The sequence below is a fragment of the Macrobrachium nipponense genome, chromosome 16 (genome assembly GCF_015104395.2).
Source record: "Macrobrachium nipponense isolate FS-2020 chromosome 16, ASM1510439v2, whole genome shotgun sequence".
NCBI lineage: Eukaryota > Metazoa > Arthropoda > Malacostraca > Decapoda > Palaemonidae > Macrobrachium > Macrobrachium nipponense.
In genome coordinates this window covers 77,647,078-77,661,363 of record NC_087209.1, presented here as the reverse complement: position 1 = coordinate 77,661,363, position 14,286 = coordinate 77,647,078, and the positions used below count along the sequence as shown (strand labels likewise).

The window sequence follows — 14,286 nt, the reverse complement described above, 5'->3', positions numbered from 1 at the left end:
CCAGCACCCATGACATCAGAGTGGTATCTCTACCTGTTCTTGCTGTCTCCCTCACCCCTGAAGTTGTCTTGAGGTTACCCCACCTGTTGTTCCTGCTGCAGTTCCCAGATCTGCTCCTGTGCCTGTCAAGTTGTCTGGTGCCATTGTTGTTATCTCTGTTGTTGACTTTGTCTTCGTTGTTGTCGTCTGCCGCCTCCTCACCTCCTTTTTGGGGAAGTGCATCCAATGTTGGTGCCAGAGAGACCACGCACCATCCCAGCATTGGCACAGAATGAGAGAAGTGTGACTTGCCCCTGCCTGTGAAAGCCAAGCCCGGCTATTCAAGAGGTACCAAGAAAGATGTCTAAGGTTGCTGCCTCTTCTGGAGCTATCATTCCAGGAGAAGATTCACCCTTCAGGAGACTGTACCAGTCTGGAGTTAGGGCTATTTCCTACCGGGCTCACCGGACGGCAAACCAGTGGGAAAACTTGGTGCTGCAGAGGAGGGATGCTGTCCTCTCTCTCGCATCACCAGCTCTCTTGGTCCAGAGTCGGTTTTGAGCCCCAACACAATGGACCTTGACTGGATTCTACCTTTCTCTTCAATAGAGAACAGGTAGATGCTGCAGTGGACAAACGTCAGGATGAAGATAAAGACTTGCCTTGTTCACCAGGCAGTGAAAACACCCAGCCTTCTCATCTCCCTTTGAAGTGGATGCAGTCATACCCCTTTCAGCCCTCCCTACCATCAGGAAAGGGGGTTAAGGGAAAGAAGAAGAATGGGAAACAATAGGGGTTGTTCTCCCCTCTAGCTGCTGCCACTGGGCCAGAGACTTGAGTAGTAGATGTTCTTTGGGATCTACTACCTTTCGAGTCTCTGCCACCTCTCACCAACCACCTGATCTATTTGCAGTTGCACCTCAAAGGTTCTCAGAAGTTCTGGTACTGTTGCAAGAAGTGCAGAAGATGCTGGGCAAGGGCTCTGGAAATTGTGTCGGACAGGTCTCCAAGGTTTTACAGCCGAGTCTTTCTCATAGAGAAGACTTCAGAGGGCTGGAGACCTGTCATAGACCTCTCTCCCCTGAATTGATTAGTTCACCAGACTCGGTTCAAGATGGAGATGGCATGTACCATACTCGCCTCTATCAGGGAGAACCACTTCATGCTTATGGTGGACTTGAAGGATGTGTATTTCTAAATACCCATCCATTATAGTCATCCCGCAGTTACCTCGGGGGGACAGTGTACCAGTTCAGGGCACACTGTTTCGGGCTTTTGACCACTCCCCATGTGTTCACGAGTGTTCACCCTGGTGTCTGCTTGGGCACATTCAGGCAGGATACATCTGTTGAGGTATCTCGATGATTGGCTAGGCCTGGCAAGCTCTTGCTTGCAGTTTCTACAGGACAGTGATCAACTTCTCAAATTTTGTCACGATGTAGGGATCATGATAAATCTCGAAAAGTCCGATCTTGACCCCAAGCAGAGGATGAAGTATGTAGGTATGCTGATAGATACAATAGCAGCAAGAGTCTTCCCCTCAGACTCTCATATCAGTAGGTTCAGAGAGGCAGCACAACAGTTTTTGTCTCGACAGGAGCAATCAGCCCAGCTCTCCAGTGGAGACTGAGGGAGTTTTGGTAACAGACCCACAGCCCTCAATCTGGAGTGGATCTTCGCACTCCCCACTCTGGACATGCTTATTCTCAGATGCATTGATTGAGGGATGGGGCACACACCTGGAGGAAGTTGCTGACTGCAAGAGTGTGGAACCATCACGACAATTACCTTCACATCAACATCCTGGAACTCAAGGCAGCCTTCCTGGCTCTCCAAGAGTTTCGGGATCGATTGTTTGGACACACCACGGTATTGATGAGCGACATTACCATAGTAGTGGCATGCGTATGTCAACAAGGAAGGGGGTCTCACTTCTCTCTCGCTTCATCAGTTGACAATGCAGGTGTACGAGGTGGGCCACTATGGGTAGAGCTGTCAGCCAGATACATTTTAGGGAGATTCCTCCCAGGTACAACCTTCTGTGTCAACCACACTTTGAACGGTACCATCAGGCAGTGCCCTCCCTGTGTCATCACGGTGGGAGGTTATCCACCATCTCTGGTGAACAAGAGGCTTATCTCGCCAAGCAGCAACAGAGATGGGAGGATACCTCAGATAGCTCTCTGCTGCAGTATACCGGGGAAAATGGGCCGTCTTCTGTGGTTGGTGTCATAGACACGGTATCTCTCTGTTTGGAGCTACTCTTCAGCAGGTTGTTGGCTTCCTAATCTCCCTTCACTGAGAAGCTCCTCTCTGTCTCAGCTGTAAAAGGCTGTAGGGCCATACTAGGCCTGGTCTTAAAGATATCCCTACTCATGAGGAGCTTCGAAAGATCATGCCCTCCCAGGGATCTCTGGCCTCCTGTGTGGTATGTGACTTGTGTTGTGGAGCCTGACTCGTGCACTGTACAAGCCCCTTAGAGAATTGTCAGACAGGGATCTAACCCTCAAGACTGTTTTTTCGCTCGCCTTGGCATCGGTAAAGAGAGTTGGTGAACTTCGTGGTCTTTCCTTCGATGTAAAAAACACTCAAGGGGATGATAGGGATCGGTTATGTTCGATTTCATCCCGGACTTCATAGCGAAGACTCAGAACCCATTGGTCTCGGATGCTAGGTTCAAATCATTTTCAATCCCCTCCCAGAGTGACTTTTTTGGTGACGTTCCAGATGAAATGCTGCTTTGTCCCGTTAAGAGTGCTAAGACACTATTTGAAGAAGACTTGTCATCTCCGGCCTGAGTGTCAATGACTCCTCTTTAGCATCGAAGGTTCCTAGAAAGAAATGTTCAAGAGCACAATGTTTTTCTGGCTTCTCAAGACAATCAGGAAGGCGTAGTCTGCTGCTGGCGTAGATGACACCGGTACCCTTTGTTCAAGAGCTCATGAAGTCAAGGGCATTGCCCCGTCCCTCACATTCCTTGAGAACATGTTGGTTCAACAGGTACTGAAGGTGGCGGTCTGGGGGTGCCAGACCACCTTCACCCCTCATTACCTGTGGGATTTTGCCCACAGGTCCTTGGACACTTTTGGCTGCTCAACAAGTTATGTAGCTTACCCAGCTCCTCTAACAGGACAAGGTTGCATCTCGCTTCGTTGTACGGTATGAATGAGTATGCCTGTGGAGTGACTGGTTCTCCTTCGTCTCATTCATCCAACTCTATTCTTTCAGGCAGAGAGTGTATGGATCGTTACATGCTGGACTGGGCGGCCAATGCAGGTAAGACACTTCTTAAAGTGACCTATATATTTTCTTTGACTAGATCTTTCTATTTTCTTTGATTAGATAATAGAAGCAATATCCTCCCCTTCCCTTTATAAGGCAGGGAGGGGATTTTGACATAAGACAACCAGTGATTGTAATTTCCCTATTGTCTCTGACATTATGGTTCTTTGTTTTCTCATATGGAGGACCCATACTCATTTTTTATGAGTTAACCCAGAACACCGACTCTGATCTCGCAATTCCTAACCCCGATCAGATGCCAGTGGCTGGATTTCCCTCCTTGTCCTTATGACCAGGAAGGAAATCTGAGGTGTGCTGAACTCCAGTCGGTTCATAGAGGCTGACTTAGATCCTTCCACCAATCAGTGAATCTTCCTATTGTAAAGGTCCTTGGCCTAAAGAAAGGCCGTAAGCAAATTGGAATTTTTATATCCACCAAACCAGTAGTTAACTACCGAATCGCCTTGTTTGAAAGATTTTACCGGCTGTGTCCAGGCTTTGCCCTAGGTAATTCATATCGTAAAGGACCTCAGGTATTGTGTTTTAGGATGAAAAAAAACAGTAGTACTAGTTTGATTTTATACCACTGTACTTGAATAGTCATGAAAAGTAGTGTAACCAATTTACAAACAATTCAACATATGAACAGCCATTCAGAATGTAACTCATTTGTAAGGAGGGTGGTGTTTGTATTTCTACCTTGACTTGTAAAAAGATTACTGTACTTGAGAGTAATTGGGCCTATTTCTGATATGGTGCATATCCTTTTTAAGATCTCTTTCAGAAGTTGTTTCGACAAGATCTATTAGTTGCTAGTCTCTTCCGCAACTTTTTGTTAGCACAGCGTATCATGAGGTCTTACGACTGCACTCCTGTATCATCTCCAGAATTACCTCAGACTCATCAGGTAAGTTTGCTATTAATTTCTGTTATTGTATTAGTACATTGCAGGGATTATTTTATTTATTTTTACAAAATATGTTTGCTGTATACCTGGATATTGGTGGGACATTGTCTTAAAAGCCATCAGATATTGTGTAATTCTCTTTTTTTGTGTAATACTACTTCATTATATGGGAGAAAACGAGCAAGAAAAGAAAGAAATCTGGGGCAAATAGTTACAACATTCATAATTAACATAATACTGTCAATAATTCAGTAAGACTTGCAGACATTAATAAGCAAAGGAAAGAGAAGCTACCATTTAGCAAGCAAGTAACATTTCAGATAAAATTGGAGCATTTATTATTATATAAAATATGGGACTTTAACATTGCTGTAGAAATAGTTATTCAAATTGCTGAAATTCTCTTTACACCATTCTTTGTTCTTGAATGTGAGCCTCTTAGTATGACCATGTGGGCACTTTAGTTGAAAATATAAAGATTTTAAAGCAGAATTGATGTATTTTCCTGGCTTAAAACTTCAGAGGGCAAAAATCTTATATATTTGTGTTCTTGGCTTGAATTTCAGTCATATGAGGTAATTTGAAATGTCTGCAAATATGGCCAAAATTTTAGTTTTTACTTAATTTTGATTTGTATCTGCATTTGATGAGTACAAAATAAGGGAGGCATTATGGAGATAACTGTGCCTTATTTCAAAGTTAAGGTTATGCATTTGTAGGGCTGTTGTTCCTTAATATTAACTGTCTTAAGGTTTTTACCTACTCTTGATGTGATTTGCATTTTTGCATGCCATCTCCATCTATCAGCTTAATGTTAGAGCAGGATTTAAAAAAATAAACAAAGTAACATGGATTGATACATAGATATGAGTAAGCGAATACTACAGGAAAAGGATAGGCAGAAATCCAAACGAATGCATTCGTTCCTTGACAGTGTCTTAGTAAAGACGAAAGCACTTGGATTTCTGCCTATCGTTTTCCTGTGGTATTGGCTTATTTGATTAAGACACGTGCACGTACTGTGATTTTTTAAGCATAGCTGTATGTATGTACAGTAGTACCTCGAGATATGAAATTAATCCGTTCAGAGGTGCCCTTCGTATCATGAGGTTTTCGTATCTTGGACCACATTTTACATGTAAAATGGCTAATCCGTTCCAAGCCCTCCAAAAATACCCCAGTAAATTTCATAATAAAGCAAAATCGACCTATAAACAATGAAATACTACAACAATTTGGACCATTCAATACCTAAATTATTAACAAAATGCAAAATAACCTGTAAATAAAGTGTATTAGTGTACATGGTATACAAGAAATACTGTACGTAAAATGTGGAAGCTTACCTTTTGAGTGAGGCTATCTCCGAAAGTGGCGGCAGAGGAGGAGGAGGATAAACGATTGCACTTTATGAAGAGTGGCTAGAACATCCTTAATTTCTGCTTGTTTTTTTTCTTTTTTTGATTTTTAACTTTTTTTTTTCACTTTTTTTACTTTTCGTAGATTTTTTTTTTTTTTTTTTTTTTTTGTTTTTTTTTTTTTTTACAGAATTTCAACTTCATCACCACTTTCAACTTTCTGTTTTTTATCACTTGGTTCTTCCTTTTTGCTTACAACTTTCTGTTTTTTATCACTTGGTTCTTCCTTTTTGCTTACAACTTTCTGTTTTTTATCATTTGGTTCTTCCTTTTGTTCATGAAACTTACCCAGCAGATATATATATAGCTGTATTTCTCCGAAGTCCGACAGAAATTTCAAAACTCCCGGCACACGCAGGTGGTCGGGCCAGGTGGTTAGTACCCATTCCCGCCGCTGGGAGGCGGGAGTCAGGAGCCATTCCCATTTTCTATCCAGATTTTTTCTATCGCTTGTAATGAAAACACCTGTTTTCATTACCTCCGACCAGGTTTTTGATTCTCCATTGCCGCTTAAGTATCCTAATTATCTTTTGAATGATTGACTTGGATGTGTGGCTAGGCATACGCTATCGTAATTTAATTAACCTTTGTTTAACTTGTCTGAATCTAGTTCGGCTGGTTTCGGACTGTGTTGTCTGCGCAAGTGGGGTGAGGCTGCCGAGGGTGTCGGTGGGTCCTCATTTGGTATGCACGGGGGTTGAGAACGTTTTTTCTTTGTTGAAAAGTCGATGTGGGACGTGTGAGAGTTTGACTGATTCGGGGGGAGGACAGATGATTCGTGTGTGCGCGAATTGGAGCGGGATTGAATCACGGGGTCTTCCTCAAGAAACTGCATTGGTAAACAGAAGTCAGGGTGGTGAGCCTACTAACCTTTCTGTAGACTTTGTTTTGCCTAACCCTGTAGTTTGGCCTACGAGCCATTGGGCTGTGTCTGCGAAAGAATGCCCTTTTCTGTTGTTGTGGATTCCATTCGTAATTTGGAGTCTGGGGTGCTCGCTCTCCATTCAGTGTTGTGAGGTGTGGTGCCCCCGGTGTTGTGGAGGGGGCGTCAGATCGGCCCTATGGTGCCTCTGGGGGCCTGGACCTCTGTCGAACTTCCAAGCCCGGGAGGACGGACGTGTCGAGGGCCGCGGGGGGGATGCGGGGAGCCCCCACCGATCTGGCGTCCCTTCGGCAGAACCTGTAGACGATCCCCAGGCTGCCAAAAAAATAGTGCACGAGAACGGATCATGAAAGATTGCTTCTCGTCCTCCGAGGCGTCCTCCCCGCACAGGGGTTGGAGCTCTGGGAAGGACTTGCGCCCTCTAAAAAAGAAGCTTTAGAGAAGAGGACGCTTCACGTCCTCTCTCTCGTCGAGAGGGAGCGTCAGATCGGCCCTATAATACCTCTAGGCCTGGACCTCTGTCGGACTCCCAGGACCAGGGAGAGGGCATGTCGAAAGCCGAAGGAGGTTTACGGGGTCTCCACATTGATCTGGCGTCCCTTTAGCAGAACCTGTACGAGCCACAGGCTGCAAAAGAGTGTGTTTGTGCGCGTTCCCTCTGTGAGGGATTTTTGTCTTAGAGGCGTCCTCCCCGAACAGTAGTTGGAGCATGAGAAGATGCTCGCGTCCTCTGAAAAGAACAAAGACGTTAGATGTCGCACAGGCGGCCATCGTCAGTAGTTTCTTAGAGGAGCACGCAGAGCCTCTTTGCGCTCCTTCTGCTTTACGGGCTTCACCTTTGTCGGCGTCCTCCCCGAACGGTAGTTGGAGCATGAGAAGACGCTCATGTCCTCTGAAAAGAACAAAGACGTTAGATGTCGCACAGGTGGCCATCGTCAGTAGTTTCTTAGAGGAGTACGCAGAGCCTCTTTGCGCTCCTTCTGCTTTACGGGCTTCGCCTTTATACGTGACTACTCTCCGCCGCAAAAAAGATCAAAGACGCAAGATGTCGCACGGGAGGCCTGTGTCTTTGATCTCAGGGAAGAGGACGCTTCACGTCCTTTCTCTTTTGCTGCTTTGCGGTCGTCACCTGAGAGTTTTGCTGCATGGACGCCTCAAAAGAGAACCAGGATGTCATCAGACGATGACGTCTTTGAACCCCCCTGTCGCTCCAAGAATAGAGCTGTGAAGGGACAGATGAGAAGGAATAGGGCTTTCTCTCGCTCCTCTCCTTCTCATAGTATCAGCTTTTCACCTGAAAAGGAACATTCTAGAAAAGAGGGTCATCCGTTTGATGCAACATCGACTTGCTTCGTTGCCGACTGGGAGACAGGCAGAACCGCGTCATAGAAGAAAAGATGATATATTGCCATTAAAAGATCTAAGCGGTCTCCTGCAACTGCGGATCACTCTTCTCTTTCACCGGTTGCTACGCCTTCTAGATTAGTGCGTCTCACCTGCCGTTATGTAAAAAACATGAGAAACTTCCTCCTTAAGATTCTTATATCGAGAGGAAGAAAGCTCTCCCTACTATTCAAGGGGTTCCCCTCTCTTATTATAGGGTCTCTATTTATCCGTAAACTGACGTTATTTTTGTTGCAAACCAAGGTGTGTTGCAAGCTGAGATACTCGACGCTCCTAGTTCGACCTGAGGGAGCGTGGTGTTTACAAGCGTGACGTTTCTATGGATGCTAAGCTGGACGCTTATTTAGACACCAAGCGTGACGCTCGGCTGGACGCTGAGCGTGGCGCTCAGCTGGATGTCAAGCGTGACTCGGCTGGACGCTGCGCGTGACGCTCGGATGGACGTTGAGCGTGACGCTCAAATGGACGTTTGTTCATACACGAAACAAACCTTCGGTCTTAACATTAGGATTTACTAGCGCCAAGCTGGAAACCGGTAGAATTAAATTACACTTGTGAGATCCAGGGACTAATGGCAATCTATACCTAGGTACGGGGCATGTACTATACCCAGAATGCCCACGGCTACCTGTGACCCATCAGTTATTTTCCTACTGCCTTTAAGATAAGACGTGTTACTGTCTATCTCATTTAAAGCCGGTTTTTCAGTTTGCCCGTTCTTTATCCATTTCATTTTTTATTTTTCATTCCTTTTCTTTCTCCAAGTGTGATCAGTGTGTGGTAAGAGTGTATACGTGGTATGATGGAGAATTTTGCCTCAACATCGGGATCGTCTACCGCTTCGAAGAGGAGACAAAGGAAATGCCCAGGAGTCAGTGGCTTTCCATGTTCTAGGTTCCTAACTTCGGTGTCGACGGATCCTCATCCAACGTGTAGTAGGTGCAGGGAAAACGTATGTACGGTTACTAATCCGTGTTCTGTTTGTCGCGGTTGGTCGGTGGAACAGTGGAAGAAGTTCTATGGGAAAAGCCAATACAAAAGGAAGGGGGTGACGCCATCTTTGGATGACCAAACCTTACCGGCTTCTTTTGTATCGGTAATAAACCAGGCTGTTCCATATGTTTCTCCACCTGCTTTTGAATTGTCTCATACCCCTTCGGTTTCTCCTAGCGGTTCTGTATCGGAAACGTCAGGAGGGGCCTGGGTAATTTATGAATAATTTGCACACTCCTTTGTTCCCAGCAAGTAGAGGGGGAGATCCGCCATCTTTGTTCCAGGCTCCTGCTACTCAAGCGCATAGGTTAGATGGTACGTGGTCAGCGCTAGGCCTACCAGGCGTACCAACCTTGGATGGTCTGCTTGCGCATTATATGACGTCACGGTTTCCAGCAGGGGTCCGGCAGCGCTGGAATGTTCCTCATCCCCCGGGCTTGCAATTATGGGAATTAATGCCGCGGCTTCACCATCCCACTCAGTATTTACAGCGATGCAGAACGTGGGAGGTAGTTTGGCAGCAAAACGTGCGGTTGCCAGGAGAAACCTCTCAGTCTCTCCCTACGAGAGGGATGACGTCACAACATACGTCACACTCTGAGATGGCAGGCGTGATGACGTCACAGACCGATTCTCGGTCCTTTTTCGCTGCACCCAGACGCTAATACGCCTTCTGACCCGTCAATGCAAACTGTAATGCAGAAATTACAGGATATAGATGGAGAGAATGAATAAGAGAGACAAAAAGAAAAAGTGTGATTCGCCTTCTTCGTCTTCTTCCTCTAGTTCGGCGTCATCGCTAAGTCCGATAACGTCACGGCGAGCGCCAGTCAAGCATTGGAGGAGGAGGATTCGGGAGTTCCTGGCGGATCCTCGGGGCCAAGAGGAGAAGAATCAATTCTTCCTCTTCTTCGGGGGGACCAAGACTGTCATTTCCAAGTCAGCAAGAAGGTCGGAAAATCAGTGGCTATTAAGCACAAGGTTGGCAGACGAAGCCGTTCGCAAGAGTCCGAACAAGCGAGAGAGGTGACGGCCGGCGAGCTAGCGGCCGAGGCGGAGTTGCCAGTTCGGATCGCAAAAACTGCGATACCTCTGGTAAAATCGACGTTGGCGGCGAAAGGTGCAGCAGAGGATGGAATGCAGGTCCCAGTTTCGCCCGTAAGGCCGTTCAAAATACGTACGAAGGACGATAAGGCTCCTATTAAAAGTACGAAAAATAGAGAGTTGGCAACCTCGGCGGATACGTTCGTGGAAGGCAGTGTCCGTCTGGATAGAAGGCCGAGGCCGGGCTCGCCGACGCTCGAAAACGATGCCATGCTAATAGAGACGAACTTACCTCTGTCTTAAGGGAGCCTTCATCTTGGAGATCTAGACGAGATTCTCGCTCTAGATCCGTGAGCAGAGAAAGAGTGAGACGTTCTCGTTCCCCTGCTGACTATCTGGGATCGAGCCAACAGCGGCCAGCAAAGATCAAAGGAGACCGCGGCCGTAGGGGCAGGCGGCCGGTGGAATTCCGGGCCGTCTGTCAGAAGATAGAGGCGAGACAACATCCCTCGTGACGGAGAGTGGTACACTGGAGCCGGAGGAAGGAGAAAACCAAGAGTTTCTGGCCTCGTATGCAGAGGTTATTGATTTGATTCGTCAATTCAATAGCCTTTCGGAGAAGACAGAAACACCGGCCAGTATGCTTCCTCCTGGAATTGACATGGCGTTTGGACTAAAGAGGGATACCAAGGTGTCGTATGAATTGCCGTGTTCGAGTCATGCGGAATCGGTCTTGCAACACGTAAACGCAAAGATTGCAGGGAGGGATAATTCCTTAAGATCTAATAGATCATTTAAATTTATTCCCCCTCCAATGATAAAGCAAAGGAAATATTATACGACACCGAAGGTCCCTTTGCTGTCTAGACAAATGAACCCTAATGTTGTAAGGTTAAGGCCTGGATTAACCTTGGATCAGGTTAAAATGGAGTGCCCTTCGATGACGTACCAAGAGGCTGCTACGTTAGAAGCAACAGCTTCTTCTGTCTTTCAGGCTGCATCCTGGTTAGACCTTTGGTCAACAGCAGTGGCGAAAATTGCATCCTCGGAAGCAACAAGGAAAGTAGTGGATGAACCATCGTTCATTAGATTACTACAGTCAGGGTCCAAGGCGATTGCCTACCTGACAAACGTAAGTGCCAATGTTTGGGCAAATATCCTGCTAATGAGGAGAGATGCAGCATTGGCTAGACTAAGCCGCAATGTGGATTTGGATTCCCTGTTAGCAATGAGGAATGGGGATATCTTGGAATCGCAACTACTGTTGCCAGAGGTCATACTGGAAGAGGCGATAGATAGAAGAAGGATGGACACTAACGATAGGTTGGTGCAACAGGCAGTTAGGAAAACGTCTAACAGTCAAACTACTCCTTTGGAGGGAAGACAACAGCAGATGTCTCGAAAGAAGACAGTGAGACATAGCATCCCTAATAGAGTCACAAGACCCTCTTCCCCAAAGAGGATAACTCATCGGCCCTTTCACAATAGAAACAACAGAGGAAGGGGCAATAGGGGAAGAGGGAGAGGCTCAAGAAGATAGGATGGGCGCCTCCCATCACTCGGCCACACCAGTGGGGGGTTGCCTGGCAAATCACTGGAAGGTGTGGCAGGAACTAGGGGCAGAGCAGTGGGTGGTGGATGTTCTCAGGATCGGGTATTTGATTCCGTTCGAGGTAACCCCGCCCCTGACAGATCAACCATTACCCCACGTCACTTATGCCCACAAATCTCAGAAGGCCACTATTCTGCAGGACGAAGTGAAGAAGATGATGGAAAAAGGAGCTGTGCAACAAGTATGCAGTCCGACAAAAGGCTTCTACAGCAGGATTTTCCTGGTACCCAAAGCCAACGGGGAGTGGAGGACAGTAATAGACCTGTCAACGCTGAATCTGTTTATAAGGAAAACCAGTTTCAAGATGGAAACTCCGAAAACGGTTCTACAAGCAGTCAGAATCGGAGACTTTATGCTGACAGTCGATCTAAAGGACGCATACTTTCAGATACCAGTCCATCAGTCTTCAAGGAAATTTCTCCGCTTCAGTCTTGCAGGGAAAGCTTTCGAATTCAAGGTCCTGTGCTTCGGATTGACAACGTCTCCTCAAGTTTTTACAAGAGTGTTCACCCTCGTGTCGGCGTGGGCGCATGCTCAGGGGATCAGGCTAATAAGATATCTGGACGATTGGCTGGTGATAGCAAAGTCCAGGGAGAAATTACTCAGGGACAGGGCGGCCCTCCTGCAGCTTTGTCACAGCCTAGGTATTGTGGTGAATCAGCAGAAGTCGCAGCTGGATCCAAGTCAACGTTTGGAATATCTGGGAATGGTGATAGACACAACACAAGCCAAAGTATTCCCGACAGACCAAAGAGTAGAGAAATGCAAACAAGTGGTGAATGCCTTTCTGGGAAAGCAGACACAGCCAGCAAGACAGTGGCAGGTGGTGCTGGGAATCCTAACCTCCCTGGAGAAGCTAGTACCACAAGGAAGGCTACACCTTCGGTCCCTACAATGGAGGATGAAGGAGTTTTGGTCACCAACAGTAGATCACCCGTACGAGCAAATTCCCTTGTCGGCAGAAGTGAGGAAAGACTTGCTGTGGTGGGTGGACGACGACAATCTGACAGTGGGTGTCCCCCTTCAACAATCCTCCCCAGACCTCTTGCTGTTCTCGGATGCGTCACTAGAAGGCTGGGGAGCCCATATGGAGGAGTTGATGGTGTCAGCAAAATGGAGTTGCAAGGACAGAGAACTCCATATAAACGTGCTGGAGTTGAAAGCAGCTTTCCTGGCTCTACAAGAATTCAGGGAGAGAGTAAAGGGACACTCAGTGGTATTGATGTCAGACAACACCACAGTAGTAGCTTATATAAACAAGCAAGGAGGCCTAGTTTCTCGGCAGTTACATGTGATGACAGTTCAACTTCACCAGTGGGCTATAGAGAACCTGGTAGACATCAAGGCCAGGTATATTCCGGGAAAAAGAAACATAGTGGCCGACAAGTTGAGCCGCAGGGATCAGATTCTGGGAACGGAGTGGTCCCTACACCAACAGGTAGTGGACAGGATGCTCATGTTGTGGGAAGGACCGATCATAGACCTATTCGCAACCAGGTACAACAAAGTGTATTGTTCAGTAGTCCCGGACGCAGAGGCAGTAGCAGAAGATGCGCTACAACACCCCTGGGACAATCTGGACGTGTACGCATTTCCTCCATTTTGTCTAATCCGTCAGGTTCTGAACAGGGTAATGCGGTCTCAGAACCTCAAGATGACCCTGGTAGCCCCGTTATGGCCGAAAGCAGAGTGGTTTCCAGACCTACTGGAACTCCTAGTAGATGTGCCAAGAGAGTTACCTCCATGGAGCAACCTTCTGTGTCAACCTCACGTGGAGAGGTACCACCAGTCGGTGAAGTCCCTATCGCTTCACGGGTGGAGACTGTCAAGTATCTCCTCCGAGAGCGAGGGTTTTTCGCAGAAAGCCATCAACTCAGATGGCAGGTAATATCAGAAAATCATCTGCGACAGTATACCAAGGAAAGTGGTCAGCATACTGTGATTGGTGTCGTAGAGGGAACGTGTCTCCACTCGGTACCACTATTCAGCAGTTAGCAGACTTTCTGATATATCTCAGAACAGAAAAACATATGTCTGTATCTGCAGTGAAGGGGTACAGGGCTGCTCTAGCCTCAGTCTTACGAATGAAAGGAGTGGACATATCGTCTTCATGGGAGTTGGCCATGCTGATGAGGAGCTTTGAACAGTCATGCCCACCAAAGGAGCTAAAAGCCCCAGATTGGGATCTGACCAAGGTACTGAGTAGTCTGACAAAACCCCCTACGAACCACTAAGGCAGTCCACGGATAGGAGTCTGACCCTGAAGACAGTCTTCTTATTGGCCCTGGCTTCAACCAAAAGGGTGGGGGAGCTACAAGGCCTCTCATATCTCATAAAGCACTCGAGAGGTTGGAGATCAATGGTGTGTGAGTTTGTCCCAGAATTCGTGGCAAAGACCCAAAATCCAACAATAGTAGACGGCAGATTCGACTCCTTTACCATACCTTCCTTGGCAGACTTTGTAGACAACGACAAAGCTGAGATGCTCCTGTGCCCCGTCGGGCACTAAGGGAGTACTTAAAAAGAGAACAAGGCATCCTCATTGCCGGGGTGCCAGAAAGGTTGTTCGTAAGTACAGGACGGAACAAGAAGGAAGTGTCCAAGAATACAATATCATTTTGGCTAAGGGAGACGATCAGAGATGCTTATACTGCAGAAGACAGAGGGTCAGATAGCCAGGTGGGAGCTAGAGCTCATGACATCAGGGGTGTGAGTGCTTCCCTGGCATTTAAGAAGAACATGTCTGTGGATAAAATTCTGAAAG

The 14,286-nt window shown here is 46.9% G+C and overlaps 1 protein-coding gene across 1 annotated transcript in view; it reads left to right on the top strand.

Annotated features, from left to right (window-relative positions):
- Nucleotides 1-14,286, top strand: part of LOC135195837 (regulatory-associated protein of mTOR-like) — a 244,149-nt gene that overhangs the window by 94,194 nt on the left and 135,669 nt on the right. The window contains exon 7 of the mRNA XM_064222351.1: nucleotides 4,035-4,168. Coding sequence (XP_064078421.1) covers nucleotides 4,035-4,168 — 134 coding nt within the window. The remainder of the gene's footprint in view (nucleotides 1-4,034; nucleotides 4,169-14,286) is intronic.